This window comes from Meleagris gallopavo, chromosome 26 (genome assembly GCF_000146605.3).
Source record: "Meleagris gallopavo isolate NT-WF06-2002-E0010 breed Aviagen turkey brand Nicholas breeding stock chromosome 26, Turkey_5.1, whole genome shotgun sequence".
Taxonomy (NCBI): Eukaryota; Metazoa; Chordata; class Aves; order Galliformes; family Phasianidae; genus Meleagris; species Meleagris gallopavo.
Window position 1 is genome coordinate 1,669,351 of NC_015036.2, and position 24,572 is coordinate 1,693,922.

The 24,572-nt window shown below is 40.9% G+C and overlaps 1 protein-coding gene across 6 annotated transcripts in view; it reads right to left on the reverse strand.

Moving 5' to 3' along the window:
* Positions 1–24,572, reverse strand: part of ZBTB44 (zinc finger and BTB domain containing 44) — a 41,026-nt gene that overhangs the window by 13,295 nt on the left and 3,159 nt on the right. The window contains exons 1-6 of one of the 6 annotated variants that reach the window (XR_002121604.2): positions 24,436–24,497; positions 22,754–22,850; positions 11,404–12,473; positions 8,070–8,154; positions 2,849–3,012; positions 456–539 (exon numbers count right to left, since the gene is read on the reverse strand). Coding sequence is in view for 5 of the 6 variants with exons in the window: in XM_031556863.1 (XP_031412723.1) it covers positions 239–539; positions 2,849–3,012; positions 8,070–8,154; positions 11,404–12,454 (1,601 nt within the window). In the remaining variant the exon portion in view is untranslated. Of the gene's footprint in view, positions 1–238; positions 540–2,848; positions 3,013–8,069; positions 8,155–11,403; positions 12,474–22,753; positions 22,851–24,435; positions 24,498–24,572 lie in introns of those variants that run through there. The other 5 variants (XM_019622967.2, XM_019622966.2, XM_031556863.1 and 2 more) reach the window with 5 other exon arrangements.

Genomic DNA, 24,572 nt, shown 5'->3' on the forward strand with positions numbered 1-24,572 from the left:
TATGAAGTTCACACACTGTAAAACAGATCAGATATAACAGATAGTGATGCAAGAATGAATGTGACTCAAATTAGCTGGCAACCTGATGAGAGGCACAGCAGGCTGCGCTGCAAGCAGGAAAAGATGATTTAGGAAAAAAAGGAAATAGGGAAAAAAAAATAAAAAAAAGAAAGGGGAAAAAAAAAAAAAAGAAAAAAAGCAGCAAGTTTCCCTGTTAGGTTTTTGCTGTGCACCTCACCTGCTCTGGAAGTAGTTTGCTAGCTCTGATGCTTCATGGTTCAAGCTCCGCAGGTGAACGATTAAATTTCCAGAGTTGGTGAACATGGCGCCGCATGTTTTGCACTCGTAAATCCGAGGCTTGCGGATAATGTGCCGGGAAACCCGCATGTGGTGTTTATATTCCCCGAAGGAAGTGAAAGTGGCACTACATATCTGGCACCGGAAACAGCGTTTACCTTCGTGCTTCAGGCGATGCATCTTTAGCGAGTAAGCTCGGGTGAACTTTTTCCCACAGCGGTCACACTGAAATGGTTTAATGCCTGCAAAAAGAGAGCAGCAAACGTTCAGCTTTTGGAATGGCCAAATCCTTCCAGATTTCTCACAGCGAGAGCACAGGAGCAGCGCCCAGCCGCAGCGAGGCGTTGAGTTGGGAAGAAGCGCTCCTGTTAACTTTAAAATGGCAAAACAATTGGCACAGAGCTGCAATTTTTCAGAACCAGCTGCTATTATTTCATAATTATGTAACCCATCTTTAATGCTTACATTTCTTCTTCCTCACAGTTTAAAATGAACGTAAGTTTCCATGGATTAGACCATGATTAAGAAGCTGAGCCACAGCCAGAAAGGATCTGATGCAGCTGTCATCTCGAAACATCTTTCAGTTCTTTTGATCTTGGGAGATTCTTGTGCCAGACTGGTTCCCAACAATGCAATTATCAGACTACCCCTAATTGCAATGTCTTTTTCTTGCCGCCTCTGGCCTCAGAGCAGTGCTCTGGCAGGGGGGACATTGTGTACAGGGTTCCCCCTGTAATGCAGCAGGAATGGTGATAAAAAAAGTAAAGCAGCAGCCTTTATGTTGTGTGGGAACCCTTATATACAAAAATTTTCAGCAACCTTGCATGACAGACAACCCTTTAAGACGGTTTAAGTTCATGCTTTGCCTTTTTTCTTGTTTTAATTTAGTCATTCTGTTACCAGTTCATTTTTCATTTATTATAGGCACTAATAAAACCCCAAAACATATGAGCTCTGCAACACGCTGCAGTGCCTGAGAGTATGTAATCACACCCAAACAGAACTATTACAACATAAAAGACTGAATCACCAAAAAGTTAAATAAAGAGTCTGAACTCCAGAAAGTGTGGAAATCCAAACATGAGGCCAAGAATCTGGAATACGGAGCTCTATTCATAATAGGGCTGTCAAGGAATAAAGAAGATTTTTTCAAAGGGCTGAATGTGCATCAGTCCAGGCTGTTAATTCCACTGGTCTTTCACTCTGCTTTCGTTATGTTCAAAGTGAGAGCTGAACTTTTAATTGGGGCTTTTACACAGAGAAAGCTGTAGTTAAGGTTACACTGAAACTCCTCGTTAAGCATGTGAAAACAAGTTAATATTCTAGAATATCGTCTCGTGGAGCTTTTCATGCTTGCATACTGTTCACGGGCACCTATTTCCTCAGATAGTCTGAGCAAAATCTCTTCATCCACTTTGCTCATGTGAAAACACTTCTACCACTTCCAAGGTATGGGAACTTATTTTGCACATTTTGCACAATAATGACTCTAAAAGAGTAATCTCTTCTCATTTTGCCCAGGGGCAGCCAATTGACAGATCTGCCAGAGATGCTTTGCTGAAGCTTTCTTCCATCAGCTACAACTTTAGCAACCTCCTCTGGATAATTTTGCAACTGATACATCCATACAGTTTGCTTTTTTAAATACTAAATGTATTTTTATTGCTGGCCTGAACACATTATGGCCATTTTGCTTGAAGGTGTTTGACAAAGATCTGCTGACAGTAGAGAATTTATGCCTTGACATTTGTGGGTGCTCTGCCTAAAACTGGTACAGCATCTGAGTGCAGGTAAGAGTCAATCTCAAACTATTAGATGCTAAACTGTTAAGCTTAGTTAGTGCTCAGCTCTAACAACCCTTCAATATTCCCTTCATTCACTAAAATGTTCTTGCTGGGTACCACTGAAAAGTCTTGAAAAATACCGACAGCAAAGACATTAGGAGTTCATGCTTCAGTGAGAATTGAAAATGGGTGCAACTACTTTGGGATCAAGACTCAGAAGAGGCACCTGTACAAACCATTTCATGCCTGTACTATCTGTAGAAACTGAATTCATTATCAAACTAATTCAATTACAATTTTTCCAAAAACTCAGATCCAAAAACATGACATTCTTCAATGCAAAGACACAAGATGACATATTTTCTAATGGCTGCAATTCTCTTCTGAAACACAGCGGAAAATTATGGTCTCTAAGAAGAAGAATTTCAACCTACATCACTTCTTTAGTATAATAAAAAAGCCAAGTATACTGTGAGATTTCATCTTAAATCCCTCCTGCGAGAAGAACTTATTCTGATGACTTCCAAGCACATTTTTTTTCAGTCCACACAAATGCTGATTATCCCCGGGTGCAGCTATCAGTCAGATCTAATGCATCAGAACAAGCATTCGGTGAGACATACCTCTCTACCCAATCTTTCTGAAATCAGTTCTCTTGCACCTGGCATGTGATTAAAAAGGAACTGTATTACTCTGTTTGTGGCACTGTGAGCCAACTTCTGCACGTCTATGAATTAGTAGATATTGGAAATAGCACCATTCCTTACCTGAGTGGATAAGCATGTGTTGTTTTAAGTTCTGAATGCGAGTGAACCGGACCCCGCAGGTTGGACACTGAAAAGGTCTATCTGGACCATTTGGGCTGGGTCTCTCTGTGCTGCTGGTAGAAGGAGCAATGTAGAGTTGGTAGGGATACTGAACGTTCTCCAAACTACAAAGAAAAAATTCACTGATTTACAAGCAAGCTAGAGAAAAAAATTAGAAGCCATGTCCGTGGAAATCTGAACCTTGAACATATTAGAAGGAAAAAAAGACTGGCCTTCTGCATTCCTGTCAAGATCTATATTTACATGGCAAACCTCTTCCTCTCTACAGCTATGTGTCTGACCTGCATTCTGAGTTTTATATTCATTGAACAGACAGAATAGTTTGTGTTTTTTCCTTTACACAACAGGTCTCAACACCAGCTGAATGTAATTCTCAGGCGTGGGCATTTTATCAGCACATTGGTGATTTACAACCAGTCAGAAGTCCCTGAGGAAGAATTTAAAGAACTGAGTAAATTGGAAAGAAAAGGTTTATTTTGCAGTTTCAGTGACATTTACAAAGGAAATTAAAGCCAATTCATTTCCACTTCAATTCATGTTCCACGAACAAATATTAGCATCTACAATTACAGTCCTAAATTTAAAATATTAATCTAATTCATCAATACTTTTCCTTATCTGATTCAATCAGCTCTATCAGAATACTTCAAGCATTGTGCTGCAAAAAACAGCATGCAGACTATAATAACAGAACAATTTAACTTTCAAAGTAATTCATTTAAGACTAATTGCTCCTACACAGCCTCTAGCTGCAAACTGTTTAAGTGTTATAATCCAAGACCTCTGGCAATGCAATTGCTTCACCAAAGGGCACAAAGAAATGAAAACATCTCTGCAGGTATAAGCAGAATAACAATAGGAATTTGTACTTACCTGGGACTTCCCTTTCCTGAGCATTAAGGTCTACCTTTTTTTTTTTTTGGTCAAAATAGACATTTCAGCTTGCTCACAGCCTGATGACAGATCAGATGTCACTGACAGCAGGAATCTGCTCTGACCCTGAATCTCGCCTGCAAGTCACAATTACCATGGGCAGAACAATGCAATTTTATTGAACTCTAATGTCTTAAATGCAAGGTGAAGAAAGTACAACGTCTCCTGCTGAAGACAGTCAGAAGGTCTCCCTAACTGAACAAATCCTTTGGCTGGGACAACCACCTCAAGCCCACTTTGTTGGTTTCTAGGTAGGGTTGTATTTCTGGACTTCCAACAGGAATCGCAAAAATTTCACAAATACATTCTCCTATCTGTCACACATAAATCCACAGACCAGATGAGCACAGGAGGATAACATCTTTGAAATCAACACCTTAACTGCATTTACCTTGGAAGTAAATGCCAACAGAACTTCAAGAACCAAGTACCTGGATACTGGGTACAAATGATGGGTCTCAGCAGCAAAAGTTCCAGATGAAATATTTATCTGGTGAGGGGGCATCAAGCACTACTTGATATACACAAGGTAAGAGTCTACTGCAGAAGTTTAGCATCTATAGTCTATAAAATCAACAATTTCTGGCTTCATATGGAACTGGAATAATACTTGCCCTAAGAAAAGTTAGCATTGGGATTTATACAAAAATTTATAGAATTTTCTTCCTGCATGCTGATAATATTATCCCAGCAGGTTTCTCTCACCCATAATAATGGAAAAGCTGGTACCAGGCAGCACAAACCAGATGCAGCAGCACAGCTCTGGCCGCAGCCTGACCACATGTTCAGTTAGTGCTGAGCAGGCACCACAAATGGGCCAAACTGGACCCAAAATGAGTCCTGGGGAACCATCGAGACAGGCTTAAACTGCATATCTATAGCAGACTTGTGCTATGAGAACCCACTGCCCATCCTATTATTAGAAGCCTGCTGAGAGCTGTACCAATTTTTGGAAACTGGACAAGCAATTTTATTGTCCTTTACTTATTTTTATACATAATTGGGTCCTAAAGAGCTGTGGAAAAGATAGATGCTGGCAAACTTGCTGGCCTTTGCTAAGGGGAAAACTTTCACAAAGGAAGTTACCAGCTCATATCCTGCATCTGACAGAATGGGGCCTGACACTTAGGGGTCCAAAAAAGATGCTTCACCACATGCACCTGCAATAGATGAAGTTATATTCAAACATAGGTTCTGATTTGCCTAACTAAATCTCTGCCATAAACTCTGGCACTCCTGCTTCTCTTTGTGAGCAGATCATTACACAAAGAACCGAGTTTACTTAGATGGTATTTGAGAAATATCACTCCATTTGGCTAAGGGATAAATCCCTTCAAAAAAGGTTTCCTTGCCTTCAGCTAACTGGAGAATTCACAATTAAAATTTAAGCTAATATGTGGCAACAGAAGTGACAGCTGTGATGCACAGAACTGCTGAAGGGACCTCTGGATAGGCTACGAAGTTCCTGGCCTTAAATGTACATACAGATATATACACGTAACTGTGTTCAAATAAGTATTACACTTTGTTATTTGCAACAATATCTAAAATGCTTTACAGAATTTATGTCTTACAGAACTTCATTTTCTGGTTCCACATTTCTCAGGTCCTTCCTCCCTCATTTCCTGCACTGTGGGCTTGTCAAGAGGCAAAATACACTGTGCTCCTCGTGCTTTCGAGGGAGACACTCAAACTAGGACAGAAATTGGGAACCACAGTTCTCCTTTTGTTTCCAGCTTTCTCAGGCCAGCTCATCTTCAAAGCCTGTAATGGTGCCAGGTTCTCCGCGATTAAAACTGAAAGGAGATGTGCTATGGGACAAAGTCCCTGGAAGAAATTTAAAATAAAGATTTGGTTTTCTACATAAAAAATTCATAATGAGAAAGGCTGGTCAGAGCAGATAACAGGCTCTGCAGCTACCAGTGACTGGCACGTCCAAGGCCATTCTAAAATTGTAAGCAGGCTGAAATATCTATTGGTGACATAACTGCACCTTAGCACAACAAAGAAATTACATTTTAACACAATCATACTGTCCCTTCCCTGCTTCTTCTTCCTCGTATACACTCAATTTCTCATGACTCTGAATTTGTGACAAATGAAGCATTTATTAGTTGAGATTTTTCTAACATCTGAGAGAATTTCTCTCACAGATGTATACAAAGATAGACACAGAATGCTTCTTGCAAGTTTTTCCCCTTTTCACCCACAGATTACACATACCTTCAATGATGTAGAACTAAACACTGGCAAATGTAAATGCCAGAATGCTTGGTGAGCCTAAGAATGTCCTCTGCTTGTAAATAACGAGTGTTTTAGACAAATGGAGGCTCTCATTATATTGGATGTTAGAGATCTTGTCTTTGCAACCTCTTTTTAAACGCAGCCATGAATGTGACATAGAGACTAACAGTTAAACCAGCCAAAGCTGTGCTACAACGCTGTCAGAAAAGTGTGTCAGAATCCAAAAGTGAAATACCAGGGAAAGAACGTAACAGAAATCATTGTGAAATGGTGATTTTCTACTTAGCAGATTCCTGCGTGCCTGTTAAACTGACCACACTTACATGTGACCTGCTCATCAAGAATGCTTTCACTTTGTTGGGATTCTATTAAAAACTCTGTAGTGCCTCATTTAATGCACCCCAAACTGTGCATCCCAATTGCTGCACAGTGAACAACAGGCTGCGTTCACCTGCTGATGTGCTCATCCCGTGCTTGAAACAAGAATTCAAAAGTGCAGTGCTTGAATGGCTGTCAGTACTGATCAGAATGCACTGCCCAGCCTAACAGGCACTATACACACATGCATGTGAAAGAAAATGTCTCGAAAGCATCATTTTACTCATTTAACCGGACAGAACATCCTAGTTTTGAGTCTAACATTTTCATAAATTCCCATAACTACCAGTTTTCTTTTTTAATAGAAACAATGTGTAACGTGTTCATTTTTATGATGGTTCTGATATTCTGAGATCAGTTTGTTTCAAACCTGGTCATAACCTTTGGTAAGTGCTCTTTCCTTGTCTGAAGCATGAAAGTGTTGACAGAAATTCTCATTGTTAAAAGGATTTTATATATTTTGAATTTTTCCACTCAGTTTGCGTGGAAGTTCTCTAATTTGATGGGAAATAAATCATTGCTGGAAATACATACATCACTCGATTTTGTAATTTAAAATCAGCCTAAAAAACCTGAGATTAGCTCTAATGAACACAACATGTGTTCCACCAATTCAAACCCCAGGCATTGGATATTTATTTACAGTGAGGTTTTCTAGCAGATCCATAAAATCTTCTGTCGTACACAGAATCATTTCTAGGCAGTTATTTTCCCTTCAGATTTAATCCTACGATGAGGCAGTTTTAGATGAAAATGGCAGGGAAGATTTTAGAGCTATGAAAATGCAGCTCTTCATAGTTCTCTCCATGGAGTTTCACTTGACACAGTTTCTGGAACAACTCCCAGAGGTTGGCACTTCTCAGATCAACTTGTATAACAAAACACTATGCAAAAGCTAGCTTGTCAATATTTTAAAACCTTTGCTTAGAAATAGAGCAGCTATCTATACACCATACCTGACACATATGACAAAAGCAAAGAAATAATGTGCACACCCTTGTAAGCCAACTGCAGGTGCACCGTTTTGCTCCAGCAGGGCCACCATACATCTTCCACTAAACAGACCCATCTGAGTTCTGCCTTCTAAGCCAGCCTGCCCTTACAAGGGATTCCCACAATAAATTACTCATCTCCACACTGCAAAAGGTTGGGGGGAAAAAACTACAAGGTTGCCCTGCCTGCTTTGTGTTTTATGACAACAGAAATGCCTGAGGAAGCCACAATCAGCTATTCCATTTTGTTGTTTTTGTGGCCTTACGTCAGCCTCAGCACGCATGCAACAACCATATCTGCCTCACAATAAAGATCTTTGTATTATTATTTATTAATATAGAGCAGCGATTAAGAAACAGCAAAAACACGAATATCTTTCTTCACCAGTGTAGCATGGAAATAGACAGGAAATGAAAAGCAACAAGTAAACAAACTCCGACTTTCATCACCTACATTCTTCTAAAGCATCCGATCCTTCAGGCACTGACTGTACTTTGATCAACACAGAGAAGTGTATGTACGAACAGCTGAACATTCAGGGATTAGGGCTGGGTAGGTTAATTACAACATACCACTTGCTGCAGAACAGTTTGCACACTGCATTGGTACATACCGATCATCATCATCCGCGTGAGCGTTGGCGCCAGAGGTGCTCTGGAGTGTGGGTAATCCCTCCGTAACCCCCTCATCCATTGAGCCTAGGCAAAGAAAAAAGGGCGACTTAATGCAAATATGTGTTCAAAAAGGGCTGAGGGGGGAGGTAAATACACATACAGCTTGCTTTGCCAAATCTCTGAGAGTGAGTGCTTCCTGGGTGGTGAGATACTAAAATTATCTTGGGAAAATCACTTAGAAAACTGAGAAGCAACGTGTTCCAACTTCAACTTCTCCTCCGCACAGATTATCTAGTAAATGGACAACTCAATAAAGGGCAAATATTTGGCACACCTAGAAAATGAAAAGAATCTACGTTAAATGCAGCCAGAGTTTATAAAACACATCCAGTACTAACAGAGCGAGGTAGAAATGTTACTTTCACCTGAAGGGTGTATTTCATCTGTTCTCAAGAGTTCATGAGCAATGGACTTCAGTTCTGTTACTTTACAAGGCTTTTGCAACCCAAACCTTCTTGGGGCTACTGAAAGGAGGATGGGAGGAAACATGCATCTCCAGCAGTTTCAAAATAACACTTGTACAATCAATTTTTTTAATTTTCCTATGAGCTGACAAACTATATTTGGGAAATTCAGCAATATGCAATCTATGCAGTTACAACAGTTAATTCCATTTTGATTTACCCTTCTTTCTCATGCTACACTTAACTAAGTCGACTAAAAAATAATCCCAGTTCCTCATAGGTTCAATTTTATGCCTTCACCTCTCCAATGGAAACCGTGCTAGTGAGTTATGAAAGTATCTTCTCAGACATAGCTATTACTGTTGCTATAATGACTTATTTATCAAGGCCCCGCTTCACATCTTCTGTATTATAAAGTGCCTCCAAATACAATAAATTGCAAATAAGTAATTCTTGAAATTGCCCAAAGAGCAAAGAGGAGCTTTCTGTAATATCAGAAAGGCAAGAATACTTTTACAAATGCATTATAAAACACTGAGATAAATATATGCAATTATACAAGGAAAATTTGTTGAGAAAGGAGAAAGCTGTACTTTAACATATCTTGCTGCCTCCACTTACTGTTCTTTATATTACTGCATGAAGAAATACACCTTCAGGAGGCAAAAAGTGCTTTCTGAGCTACAAAGCACACCTTATCATATATCTGATATGTGCAAACTGTGCTAAAAATGACAGCGTTGTTTCTCTTGTAGGAAAATGTGAATAAAAACTGTTAGGACAGTTAATAATACTACACAAAGACTGCTAAATATTAATTCAACCATTCAAAGACAAAGTAGAGACTTGCACATTGAAGATTTAGGGCTGACTAGCATACCATATCTCATAGTCCTTTAAAGAAGAACATGCTGTACTAATAACCCCAGTAACAGACATTTTAACCTTAAACATTATCATCAATAAGGCCTGAGATCCTCCACTCCATTCTGTACAAACTGAGGTCAGCTACATGCCCTCAGTGGTACAAACCCTAGGATAGGAAATAGAAAATGCAAGATTTTCCATGCAACAACACGTGGCTCCAAAACAGGTACCTTTTCAAGATGGGCATGTAAAGCTACTTGTCAACAGAAATAATTTCAGAGGTGAGGAAAACAGCTGAAGCAATTCTCAGCAAGAGCAGGGTACAGCAAGGTGCCTGGATATGACAGTATGTTTCACAGGATTTTTTGTAGTCTACAAATTCTGTCTTGCTTATTCTTTCAAGCTCTCGGATATGATATTTCTAGTTAGTAAAATTCCCTCCTTTCACTCGATACACTATTTTTAACTTCACCTAATCATCATTTGTGCTTGTTCTATTTTGTCTGTCACAGTACAATTATGTTGATGCAATAATTTGCATCTCTGATCACTTGGCCCTGGTGAGGTCTATTCTGTGCTCCTCCTACAATGAGTGAACAGCTGAGTCAAACAAAATGTGTTTTTGAACGAAGATCACTTTTCCTGGAAACTATCCATTAAGCAAACTTTCTTTTAGTTTTTAATCTATGCATTATTTTGTCAAGCTACATACAAAAAATTAGCAATTCTAAGCTTTAATCTGCTCCTCAGGAAAGGTTAATAGCACTCACTGCAGTAAATAAAACATTCTGATTTGGAAAAACCATTACTGACCTAAAATGTCGACACAAGAGCTACACAAACTGATGAACAGAAACAAGATGAAGTCCTGAAGGATGGCACAAAGGGAGGATATTTTCATTTCTTTTTAGTGAATATTACCTGAGCTAGTTTAACAACACAGACAAGCCTAGAATGCTCAGCTCCACTTCCTGCAGAGAATGCACCACAGCGCTGCGCTGACCAAAGAAAAAGAATTTATGCAGGCTACATTTATTTACTTCATTTTAGTTTATTTTAATTAACTGACATAGCCTTTCATGTAAACATTACTTGGATGAAGCACATTCTGCACCCTTATGGTTTTCTAATAAAATAGGCTTTATTAAACATCTTTCAGTAAACAAACTCTACCAAACACAGGTCAAGCCACTTAACTGAAGGCAAAATAGCTGGCTTGGGCAAAATTTTGGCAATTAAACTGGTTATATTGCAAAATGTTTGCCTTCTGACCTACTAATGGCCATTCAATGCATTCTGTGCAAGAGAAAAAAAAAAGATTATTACAGTATTTATCTTTAAATATTAGCTATTATTAAGCAGCAGCCTGCTAGAACTCAAAACTAGCTTCAAATTGTCCTTCATGGAAAAAGGTTTCTCACAGCAATTGGCTGTATTTGAAGAAGCGACTTGAGAACAGAATCCCACAGAAATGGAAAGATACTCAATATTATGACTGTGTGGTTTTGCCTTCGTCTGGGACATTAAGATGACAGTGTTTCACCACCTATTTTGCAAATCTTCTTACAAAGGCTCTCTGTCATGACTACACAAGATTTCGTGTCTGATGCAAAGAACCATTCTGTCCCTCTGTGGCTATAAGCCATAAGCCTTTCAAACTTGGTGATACAATTTAACTGAGCTCATGCCTTGTGATACCACTGCAAACAAGATTTCTGTTTCTGCAGTCAAGCAACCAGAGGTAAAATGGGGTTATCCATCTCATCTGAATAATCAAGGTCTACCACCAGGCTTACCTCAGTTGTGTTTCACAGTTATTTCCAGAGCTGTAAGTCCCATACTCTCACCGTGGTTTATATGTAACATTAAATAGATAAAAAACACAGTTTGACAAAAATAAAATTTGAACTTCAGCAGATTTCCCCCTATAACCTCGCGATTATCACTACTATACATGCACTTATCTACCTGCACATATATCTAACCCCAGGAATGGCCATACCTATAGAGGACGACTGTGGGCTGATCAGGAGATCCTCCTGAACTTGTTCGCTTCCTGGGACTGTCTGCTGGTCACTCAGGGAGCTCTGGGATGCACTTACAGGCTGTGATACTTCCTCATGAACCTCCTCATCACTTAACCTTTCCACTTTGACACGCACGTCTTCTTCGATCACAAGGGGCGAATTGGCTTTTGTGCTCTCGCACGTCACATAATCTGCAATTCTCCTGTTTGACTCCGAGGGCCCAGGCATGTCCAAAGTCCTAGAGTTCTCCACCTGCTTCACTTTCTCAGACTGAAGCCTTCGATCAATTCCAAAAGGAAAAGTCCACGGAAAAGCTAAGGAGGAGTCTACGGGCTGATTTCTGGACTCTGGGTAAGAAGTTGAAGGATTCAGCACTTGGGGGGAACTTGTTTGTGTGTTACACTTGACAGGGCTCTCAGGAGACATAACTATGTAGCTTTTGCGCTTTCTTCGGGACTCTCTGCAAACAGGAATGGCTCTTTCCACTACACTGCATTCAGAAGAAACTGGAGAAAGGCTGCCATCTCGAGAAGTAAAATTGCAGTTTGCATTATTCTCCTGTCCTGCATCGAGCACTTTCTCTTGCTGGCTGTTGGGCGTATTCCACAAAATGCTCGACTTCATGAACTCTGAGCATGTGCTAGCAACACTGAACATTTGCATGTAGCTGGCTGCTGCCAGCACATCAATGATGTTTTCTGTGTTAATGGACAACGTTGCCGTGTAAGCGTACTCCAGAAGAGGAATAAAACCAGTCACTGTCACGTGGTGCAGGTCCAGGACACTCTTGCTCTCGTCTTCTGCTTGGCCAACGAGTTTGGAACGGAAGAAGTCACTGCAAGCTGCCAACACCACTTTGTGAGCCCTGAAGATTTTGTCCTGGACACGAATGGTGATGTCACAGAAATGTCCATCGTTGCGAAGCATGTTTAGCTTTCCAAGCATCTCCTGACTGTGAGCAGGGGAATTATGAGTGAATGTTTTAACACCCATTTTTACACTTTTCTGCCAGCGTTCCTTCCACATATGAGAGATCACGGGTAGCCTAAAACAAAGAGAAAAGCTGTCACGTTCATTTCTGGAAGTAGAAGTTAAGTTCATGATTATAAGACTGCATGCAAAAAATTCACCAGAATACTCGAGGGTCGCTGCTTCTTTTATGATCCAGACTGTACAGTGGATTAACTCTACAGAAATGCAATTACTTACTCCTAATTTTCAAAAACGCAGACAAAATTATTTGCAGTCTATCACTAATATCATCTTCCACACTTCTGCTACTGTCCAAGTCAAAACAAACTGAGCACAGCTGAGAGAAATAGAAGTACCCACACCAAAAAGAAAGCATCTTTGAAACCATCACCTGTGTAAAAAATCCCTGTTTTTATTTTCTGGATTCAGGAAACTATTGCTCACAGCTCTTAAGCCTGGGAGAATTTGTCAAATCATTCTTTTAAGCAGAATAGACATTTTATTGGTCCACTTACAAGTGTGAAGGAGCGGGCAAATATCCCAGAGAAGGCATTTAATAGCAAAAGAGTTTTAGAGAAACTACAGCATGAATTTTCAGAGGGCAGAGTTCAAGCTAGTAAACATAAAATAATTGTTGCCATGTTGCCAATAGCTCTGCTTTACTGCTGTACGGCAGGTACTGATTGCCTAATGCTGCTTTATGCATGTGAAAAATAAACAAGGAATGCAACTTTCTTACAAAAAAAAACCAAATCAAAACAAAAAACAAAACAACCTGTCTTCTTAGGGACCAATTCTCTTCAATGTGTAGAAGCACATGCATGGGATTTGGGCAATGTCCTCAAGGACCAGACGGGACCGTATGCCCCACAGTCTGGCAGAGTTTTAAGGCTGCATCTGTGTCCCAAACCACAATGCCTCTGCTTTGATGAAGCTGATCCACGACTTAGTTCCTCTGTGATACAGAAAAACACTGTGCCATGCTATGTGCAGTATGCCTAGACATCTCCTGCCCCTGCATGGGAACAGCTGTGGCCACCAAAGCTGTCCCAGCTAGCAGAGAATAGAACATATAAAAAAAAAACAAGCCCAACCCTAACTAAGTTCGTATGTTCACTCAAACTGTTTCTGAATTATTCCACTGTAAAGGAAAAACAAGCTGTAATGTTATACCTTCTTAAGGCCCCCAAGCTTCCACGCAGTCTTCTGTGTTCTATGTGACTCACACAATTAACACGATACAGAAACATCATCTGGTAAAGTTGGTGGTTGAACATCACTAACATAATTGGATCTGATTATTTCCTGGAGTCAGTCAGCTTATTCACATCATCTTTTGCTTTCCACTTACACGTATACAAAGCTGCATCACTTTTGCAAACTGCTCGTGTGCAGCTTTTTAGATACAAAGAGCACTGCAAAATTTGGAACAACTTACCACAAATCTCAGCACGTATTTAAATGGCAGCTGTCAGAGCCAACCCTGTTCTACAGGGCTTCTTGTTTCTTCAACTTCACTTTTGATACTGCAAACCCTCTCACATAGAGAAAAAACAGCTATCCTAGAGAACAGACCAACACTTAATATATATAAAGATTGAGTGAAACTATAAACGCCATTTGGATTTGGAATGAAATTTCACACTACTGCAAAAGAAGAAGTTAGGCACAAGCAAAATACTCCTCAGTCAAAGAAAACATCTTGACCTCAAGAGGCATCTGAAGATCCAGACTGTTTGATCTCCAGCATGAATCAAATGAAAGTCATATTTAATTGATCTCAGACCAAAACTCTGCAGTAAAATCTTGTAACAGCATATTCTAGAATGGCCTTAGGATACCATTCCTTCTGAATTCCTGAGTAGCTACAGCAACATGTAGGCACCTCAGAAGCCCAGAACCACCGCTCGGGATCTGGGTTTGAAAAGATTAACACATGCACAAGGACAACCAACAGCAGATATGGCATTTGGGAATAGCACCAATACATAATGGTAAACAAGGAGAAAAAATTAAACAAGCGATTCTCTCACTCCTTAAATGCCTGGAAGACCAACCAGCATCTTCCTTCTCCATTCATCTGAATGAGTAATGCTCATCCCTCCCATCTGAGAGCTCTATTCTGCTCACCTCCTCCAGACTCCCCTCAAACCATTGCTCCTGCTTCCCCTTCCTGCCCGCCTCTCCCCTCTTCAGGCTTCCTTTCCCTTTCATCTTTTGCTTCCTTGACCTTGATCTGGTTACAGAATTTAAAACAAAATAGCAGAAGGCAGTGATGTGCAACAAATTCATTTGCATTTATTACAGGAGCAGGGTGCCTGCCATGAACACGGGACAGTGCTCTGTTAAGTCACTTCTGTAGCTGACTTTGCCCCTCGTTCCTCTGACATGCCACCATTCAAACAAGTGGCTCCTACACAGGCTGCAGTGCTGCCAAAGGATGCTGTATGCATATGCATGTTATTTTCAGAACAATCAGAAGAGGTGGGCTGGGAAGGGGAAACAACATCAGTTATTTGGAGCTAAGAAGCTAGTGAAAACGTCAAATATTTTTAGAGGGTAATTTAAACAAGATGAAAGTATTTTCCACATGAAAAGATGGGCATGCTAAAGCCCAGACAGGTCGTAGAGGGGTTCAATTCTCCTTTTTAATCTTTTAGCTGCGGAGGGCACTTATAACTACAGTAAATCATAGTCATGAAAGAGAGGAAAGAGCTGAAACAGAACAACTTCACCTCAACTCTGACATCTGTGGATTGTCATTTCAAAATGACACTTTTTTTGTCACTATCGATTATTGGATACACCTGACAGCAGTAGTTAGATCCTAAGGTGTGGGGTGCTACATTCAGAAGCTATTAAGAACCATAAACAAACTAAACACACAGTGCATTGGGAATCTTCAGGGCTGGAGATTAAGGCACATAAATGAAGTGATACATGGGTTGCAGCTGAAAAGTTACCATTTGTCCTTGAATCGTACAGCATTGGCAATTCCACCACCAGGGACGGATGGACTTCTGGTGTCAAAGAAACAGCAGCTTGCTTTTCCCTTGCAGCTGATGACAGCACAGCTCCTCCTCCCCAGTCCCCATGCACACACATCTTGCCTTGCCCCACGCTACAGCAGAGCATTTCAAAGGTCAAGACAGACACAAAGAAATTTAAAGATATGTTTCAGAAGTAAAATATTCTCAGTGGGGCACTTCAGTGTGCATCTGAGTTGTTTTTAACTTTGCTCAGACGCTCACAGTTGGAGAGAATGATTGTTCCAGTGAGCATTCTCATAGTGGGAACGTGTGGGAATTCACAAGTCTTGCCCAAGCACCGACCCCAAGACGAGGTGAGAATTCAAACAAGAGCATTTCAGGACTTCCAAAGAGAAGGGAATGTTAGCCACTATGAGGCACAAGCAGTTTGAAGGCAAGTGCTGCAATACCAAAGACTTTGTACAATTAGTATGAATACGAATTCAGATTTGATTTGCTTTTAATCCTACAAGCACGCGTGTAGACCCTGCCTCTAAGTGGCTCAAAGTAACTCATCTGTACTCAGTCTCGGTCAGCACAAAATAAGTTTTAGCAAATTATCAATTCAAGTACACTGTTTTGTGAGAATGATCAAAAGTGCAGCAAGCTTCTGTGCTTAGAAACAGTAAATGTGTAAGTATACACTGTGCTGCATAAAGGGAAAAGAGTCACAACAGAAACTTCAGAAACAGAAACTCCAACAGAATTCAAAAATCTTACTTAGGTGATCTGACTGCTTCCTCACAGCCAGAAGTCAGCTTCTTATTCACGTCCTGAGCACGGCTACCACTCAAATCACTGTCTTTAAAACACTTACCAATAATAATCTTGTTCTTCCTTTGGGTCAGTGCAGTGCACTCAAAGAGCTGTTATAGTCAATTTCTGACTTAGCTACATCACAACAGGCATGATGTAAGTTTTAGTGCCACAAAACTACTACCCCATGTTTAAACTTTATGTCCCGACCTGCAGACTCTTACAAAACATGAAGGCCACCACTTTTCTGAATATTAAAACCAACAAACTTGAGAGATGTAGATGTCACATTGTTTGTAGTGCCAAAATAACCTTAGGAAATTCCTGCCCTCCTGCTCCCTGATCCCTCAGGCACATTCACTCACCTCTGACATCACGGTGTAAATGGGATCACTACAGTCACCTTTTGGGAGATTTACTCTTTGCACAGAGTGCTTCTTGGACACTGCTGCAGCACCACCTCCTGCAGAGCAGCAGCAGCCCAGGGGTCTTCTGTAGGGATAAATGGCTGGACTAGGAACAAAGCCCAACTGCACCTTTAGCTAAAGAAACAGTCTGTTAATCTAACTTTCACAGCACACCTCTTCTCTACTACTTCTGTGTCATAGAGATAGTATCTGGCTAAGATACAGAGGCAAAAAAAACATTACCAGTCAACATCCCACCCTGCTACACAGGTACAGGCATCCCATTCACCCTCAGTGTCTAACTGGTTAGTACAATCAAGCTTATAATTGAAACTGAACAACTGCTCTTAGTGTGTACTTAATTACAAGTTTGCTGTTCTTGTTTGAGACTTGAAACACTCACGTATCTAAACACACATCTGTTTCTCCCAGCAGTGCCAGCTGGCCTATTACAAGGTACTATCCCCACTACAAATCTTGCCTTGCTTGCTGGCTGCAGATCACAAACTGTTCTCACTTCCAAAGAATCAACAGTGCTTTCTAAACTTTAAAACAGTATTTCAGGTCAGTAAACCTAGCTTGAACTCAGCTTGACACTGCCAAGTCTAACGGTGCTTATGAAAAAAAAAAGAGAAGACAAACACAAGGTTTCTTTGCTCAAAATTACGTCAATGTGCTGCATTCACTTTGGTGTGTTGGAATCTGCGGAATGCAAACCTGTAACCTTTAGCTGCAGCAGGCACACGGACCAGGGAAATGAAGCATCCTAAGAAGCATGCAGTGGTTCAGAACTCCAATTTCCTCTAGGATACTTCAAATTGTATGTGCACAAAGGAGTTAGTGTTAATTTAGTTACCTCACGAGCACTGGTTATGTTAAAACATGACATAAATGCTGAGCCGCAATCTATAAACAGAGGCCTTTGACATCCTGCAACAGATATGCCAACATTCAGCACTGAGGTTGACCCGGTCCTTGGTTTCTTGGTGCTGGACACAGATTTTTCCTTCCTCACTGCCCTAAGGAACTGAAATGCTCCTTTCTCCTTTTCCTTACAGCTTCATAGAAGATTGCTATTTTCAAGCATTGTCCTTTCTAAGGAGGATGCCAGGGGCTCTATGCTCAGACAGGGCTCTCCAGCTGCAGGTTTGATGCTCCTCCTAAAGCAGCACTGCACGCACATCCCTTCTGGGGAGGAAAGAACTGCTGACAGCATGATAAGAAACTCTGCAGAACTTCACCTGGGAGCTTTAATCAGAGAGGAATTTCACAGAGTAACCTGAAGCCTAGAAACTCTATAATCCATCTATTTACTATTTAGCAGTAATATTCCTTTCCACAGTAGAATGCAGATGAAAGTGTGTTTTGCTTTCCATTCATTCCCCAGCAGTGCTGCATTTGATAATGCCATTTGCTGTGCAAGAAAGTGGTTTTGGCACACCGCTTTTAACAGCTTCATATACCAAAGCTTTTGAGGCCATTGACTCCATCTACCATTAGTGTTGCTTATAGAAAACATTTGTTAGCTTGTTTGTATTAACAGAAAAGTTTGTACATACATTCTCCACTTTGTTTTCCATAAGAATCCTTTTCAAACATACCACAGCAGCAAGTTGCTTCCTAAGCTGCCACCTCCTCCTCTGAAAACATCCTGGCACAGACACTTTCCAAAAGCAGACCTTCCCAAATCTCAGCTCCACACCCCCAGAAGTTGGTATCGAGGGTGGCAGAAAGTATTTTATAATCAGAATTCATAGAGGTGGCCTAAAATACTACAGCTGACAGTTGTGGTTAAAATGTGTAAGTCTGTAAATAGGCCACGTAATTTTCAGACGAAAGATCAACTCCATACACCCAGGCCCATTTAACAGCTGTGAAAACCACATTATGGCAACAAATGCCACAACCAACTCTAAATCCTGAACAAATTAGCAGGGATTCAGCTAAGATCCACACAAGTAACAGTTGAGCTTTACAGAGCCCAAGTACAAAGGCTGCACCCTCATCACAAGAATTTGCTGAAAAGATGAGCACATCTGGAAATCCTGAGCTGTGCCACAACCCATAACTTTACCTGGTTGGTACCAACCAAGGCAAACCACATGAATAAAGGATACAGAGAGAAGCAGGTGCAAAAGCACACGTTATTCTTTCACTGTATGTTCTCTGACAGACTCAGAGCATCCATCAGCAAAGGACAAGGAGAAAAAGCAACCAATAGCTTCTCTTCCAAAATAATTACTTAGGAAAGGGAAGCATCCACAAAAATATGTTTCATAGTCCTAACACATTCCTTAAGTTTTCCCAAAATTAATAGAAAAGCCACAACTGTAGCATGCCCTGAGAACAGAGGAGCACGGGCACAGCAAAACCCTGATGGCAGTTACAGCAGTGACTAATATTTTGAATAGCAATGATAGCGTAGATCTTTAATGTGGCTAGGAAAAGAGCAACTTAGATGACAGAGAAGTAGATTTGCATGGCACAGATCTTGTAGGTGCATGTTACTTCACAGAGCTGGTGAAAGCACTGAGAGCAGTGGTAGGATGCCAAAAACAGCAATTTATTCTACAAAATGATTTTATTGTAAATTGAGATGGTAGGTCAGCTGCAAGAAAAGTTTTGAGAGAATGAAAGCATTTACATATCCATTTTGATGGAAAGCTGATGTAATCTTTGCAGTAACAACAGATGCCATTCCCCTCCATTGTGACAGCAGACCACAGATCATCCCAGACAGGTTTGCATGACTGGAACTTGAGCTTTGAGCTGGATTGAGAGTGTGCCAATATTCCTTCTCCTTAAGATGCCAGAGCTCCAAGTCATTTATCATTTCTGCAGTTTATCACTCAAAACCCAGATACTTTTTTTGGCAACAGTGCTGTAATTGCTGTTGTTTTAATCCATATTCTAATCCACCCAATTAACTTTAAGGTACATTCCCAAATTAGAAATGAGCAAAAATGCACCTATTCACAATTTCAGCTTTATCTACTGATATATTCATCACAGTTTAAGGTTTGACCAGAAACTAATGCTGCTGCTGAATGCACTGAACTCAAGCCCTCTATCTCCTGGAACATGTGTTTTACTTCGTGCTAAGTCATAAGCAGCACATATGAAGCTAATGGAAGAGTTCACATTTCTGTGCAAATTCCTAAAATAATTACAATTCTCAGCTCTGTCCTCAGTTTTCGTCATGATGAGCTCAGGACCTGCTCATCAAAATTGTTTGTCATCCTTATTCATCATCTGGTAGTGGGTTCCAAAGTTCTGGCTGAGCAAAGCACTCTTTCAAAGCTCCAGCAGCCCATCCCTTAAATGCCACAGCTCTCCTGGCACGCAGTGAGAGAAACGTTTCCACTTCACATGGCTGCCTTGACTCAGAGCTGATCTGAACAGAAACAAAGAGGCCTGAGTTACATCAAACCATCCTGTTAGAGACCCTGATGGTAACAACATACTACTACTAAATCTCTGCTGTGAGGCAGGGTGGGGAAAGGTACTGATTTTTGCAATCCACTCTGCACGCTGTTGTTAGCATCGTTTGGTAAAAGATGCACAGGTTGCTATTGCTATTCTATTTATTCCTCCGTTTTGAGGTTTTATTTTAAACCATGGATGTTGAACAGCTACACAGCACAAAACCTGCTGTTACAGACCGAGAATAAACCAGATATTTATTTAGCTGCAAACATTTCAGTTATACTGGTTCTAGATGATAACACAGAAAACAGAAAGTCTACAGATGCCAGAGTGAGAAGATCAAAGTCTTCCTCATGTTACAAGACTGCCTGTGTGCAAAAGCAGCACCATTTGCTGGATACATGAAAAAAGCAATGTTTACTGTAATGAAAAACAAGGGAATGTGTCTATTGCTTTAATCCTAAGTAATTTAGGAATATTAAAAACAGCACAGAACATATCACAGAGCTGCTCTGCCTGTAACATGAGATCATGAAAAAAGGCCATAAGCCATTAGTTAAATCATTATTTTTCAGGAGCTGCTGTTTGTATACAATGTGAAGCATAACATATCTTTTTTTTTCCTCCAAATTGGTCATTTGCATGGAAGTCAATACATCAAACGTAGAAAATTCAGTATTTCTCTTCTGACAAGATGGCAGGAGACATTAGGTAACAAGAGTTTGGGAGCTGGCTGATAGGAAGATGCACTTCAGCATGAGCAGCATCGTACAGTAGAAGCCAGCAGTTGGCAGAGAGGATGGAAATTCACACAACAGAAGTGCCTCCATGCTTCCCAGTGATGACACTGAACAAGACGAGGAACTTACCAATTTGGAGGACATATCTTCCAGTGTACCCTTAGCAAAACGTCTGTTCGAAAGCCCCAAGCATGTTCTGGAAGTCAGAAAAGGAGCTCTTCCAAGCTCTGCCATCTAGCAGAATTAAGAAGTCATCTGCCTGAACACAACAGGCTACAGATGCCAAGGCCACATTCATTAACTTTACCAGCAGACACATACTTGCAACAGACACTTGTGCAGCTCATCAATTCCACATGGAAGTGACACTTCTGGATTTGCTTTTGTCCCTTATCATCTTATATGTGGCCTACACGGCTTTCTTCTGAACCCATCTTAAGTTGGCAAGAGAATTCAGTCTCACTGTAGACCTTTCTTCTTATTTCTGCTGCAGGAACCACTCTCTGCTGATGTGTCTGCAGCTGACAAACTTACGCCTGTCATGAGACAGCTTCACATCAGACAACCAATTTACAGATAAATGGGAAATTATTAACTGTGGAAGGTGTCACAACATTGGAATTCAGGTCACACAGTGAAACGTAACCTGCTGAACAGTTTTGGTCCCACTGGCTTTGGGCAATGGAAATTAACCTGCACAGCACAGTAAATGGCCCTGGCCAACAGCAGACTTCTCTGACTGATGGGAGAAGCTGAAAGTTGACAGCAGTTTGTAACCAAAAAAGGCTGGGGACTACTGACAGGCAATTGAGAGCTCTGTATGTGTGCACAGGGTGTGCTAGATGACTACAGCCAGATTAAAGCATAGCTGCAAGTCCTAGCCTAGATAAAATTTGAAGATTAAAGTTGATGTTGTAGGTGTATAAAATGTTACCACTGCTTTCATTACAAGTCAACTAAAAATGTTTCCATTAGACAGCGCTGTGATTACAAACATGCAAACTGATACTTTAATCCTCAAGAAAAGGTGTTAGTGTAGGGGGAGAAGAGGCACAACTGCTCCAAGATTGTCTCATTGTGTGGCACGCACCTGCCAGAAATCTTGGCAACATTAACACAGTGTTAATGTAATCCCTCAAATATTTAGTGCTGAAGCTCTGGTTATTTAAACATACAAAGATGTTTCCGTCTCTCAAGGATCAGCAGTGATGTGTGATTAGGTGTTTGTATAGAGCTGCAGAAATCTGGCTGAATGAAAATAACCTGAAGGAAAGAAGAGTGAGAAACCAGAGACAGCACCTGTGTTTACTGAGGCTAAGTATGTCATACCAGCCCGATAATGTATTTTTCAGAAGAAGGGGAACACCACGTATGATGCGAACTGCATTAAAATGTTTGAATTATGTGACAAGCAGAGTTACGAGTGAAAACAAGGAGATGAACAGGCAAACTACAAGTTAGCTAAGGAGCCAGTTAAAAAAGGAATTAATCCATATACTTGGAATAGCAGGTTAAAGGATTTAACTGCAAAGTGTCACAAGGACTTGTCTTTAGCAATAATCTGAGTGTTTCTGAAGAGACACTCAAAAGAACACTGATGAAAACCTAAGATGTATCAGCACAAAGCATGAAAACGTATGACTGATAACTTGAGCCCTAGAACTAGAATGAAGTTCAGTGCAAATCCAGCAGTATGGAATTAAAACTTCATCATTATACACATGGAACCTCGAAACAGATGAGCTATAATCTGGAGGCTAATTAGTTAACAGTGACTTCGGAGAAAGTTCTCCATAGTATCTAACTAAATTGAACAGCTAACTGAAAGGCCCCCAAATAAACAGACTGTTAATATCTTTTGTCAGGTGTTTGTCGGGATTATTTTAACTCCCAAAAGGTTCTCGGGAGGTTTTTTGGCGTCTTTTCTCCCTGCTCATCTGCTCCTTACCTTTGTCTGTAAGAAAAGCTGGGCGCAGGTCTTCACAGAGCACTTACCTCAACCAGACATTTCAGACAGGAACGTGCACTAGGCAGAGCCAACAGGACATCCATTAAGTGCACTGATCAGCAAGACAGTTCTTAACCTCAGGATCTAATCAAAAGGGATTACGACAGTCAGGGCAGTACTGCAGTGCAGGCCACGCTCGACATGTTGATCTGCTGACATTAAGTTCTTTTTTATGCAAGACTTAAAAGACACTCCTTAAAACATTTACAGATACATAAGGAAGATAGATGGCACTTTCTTAAGCCACGCTGTACCTTACAACATCACTGAAGCTCGCAACCCCTGACATGCAGCTGAACTCTGACAGACGTACCGGGTGAGGACGTCCAGCAACTGCAGCGCAGCCGAGCACCAAGAGCGAAGAGCTTCAGGAATACAATCAGTGCAACGTGCTGATGGCTGCTCCTGACATGCGAGAAACACCACCCGAGTTTCAGAGCCTGCATCTTTCCCTCTAGTCTTGTTTCCCTGAGCAGCAACAGTTCTCCCAGCGTTGGTGTGATCATTTCAAGTCAGTTCTTTCCGAGAACAGAATGCTACCATTCACTACTTCAAAGGACCCCTATTTAACTTGTTGCCTTTTTGAAGCTGCAGTGCAAAGTATAAACTTTATGTGCCCAATATAGCTTTCGCATGGTTGAATAAGCAAACTAGACAAATGCCACTTTCCCTGGCCTCCAGCACTTTGAACTTTTGGTTGTAGGAATCTCACATTAGTGTTCCATATAACACATAAAAGTGGATTTTCAGACAGTGGTTAAAACCGAGGCTCATTTAACAATACGAGCAGTAACTGCTAAGAGGTCTTACAACATATGGAATTATAGCTTCCTAATAAAAATTAACATGCAAATTTCATTAGATAGAATGTATTGTGATATTTCACAATAGATTCGTTGCCCTGCAACCGTTTATTTATTTATTTTACCAACCAGTTCTCTGTAAAAGCACACAGCCAAGCTGTTAGATGGCAAGTTCAGCAGTGGCTCATCCTGAAAGCATGTGCCACAGGTGGTCGTACCGTCAGCACATGAACAGATCTGTTTTTGTTGTTGTTGCTCTTATTTTAGTAAACAAATGAACCAAAACCAAACAAGCAGTGCCCTCACACTGGCACATCCCATAGGACACAGCATGACACAGACTGGACTACTGTTACGTCCATGAGGCACACATTCAGAGTCAACCACTCTTCAAAATGCACAACAAGGTGTAATTTTAACATGATATCTACACCTCCTTCACAGTTTCCCTCTGTGCTAGTTCAGAGGAAGTTCCCTAGCTTCTCAGTGTAGACAATCCATTGCATGACCTCTTCCCAGTGTGCACAATAAAGAGCAGAGCTTATGTTTCACAGCCTCAAAAAGCAGTACAGCCCAACACAACCCCCAGCCACCCACACACCCAGTGACCCCACAGGGCTGGTGTGGAAGCCCAGGGCCAGACAGCACAGCAGGCAGGCAGCGCTCAGCAGGACCCAGACCCTGGGAAAGCACAGCAAGTGGAAACACCAGTGCTCTTCTAACACCAACCAGGCATTGGGACAGCTCAGGAAAGGGAATCTCTGCCCAAGACCAGCACACAGTTTGGTTCCCCACAAGCACCACTGAATGGCAGTCAGGACACTGAAGGCTGCCTGCCCCACACACCAGCACCCACTCCTACACACCTTTGCTGCAAACTTTTCAGGCTCTTTTGAGCACACTGGGCAGGAAGTCCTGGTTCAAATAATTCTTTCAACCTGCAGGACTAATATGTGCAAACATATTAAAAAAAAAAAAAATGAGTTAAACATAACATTTTTTT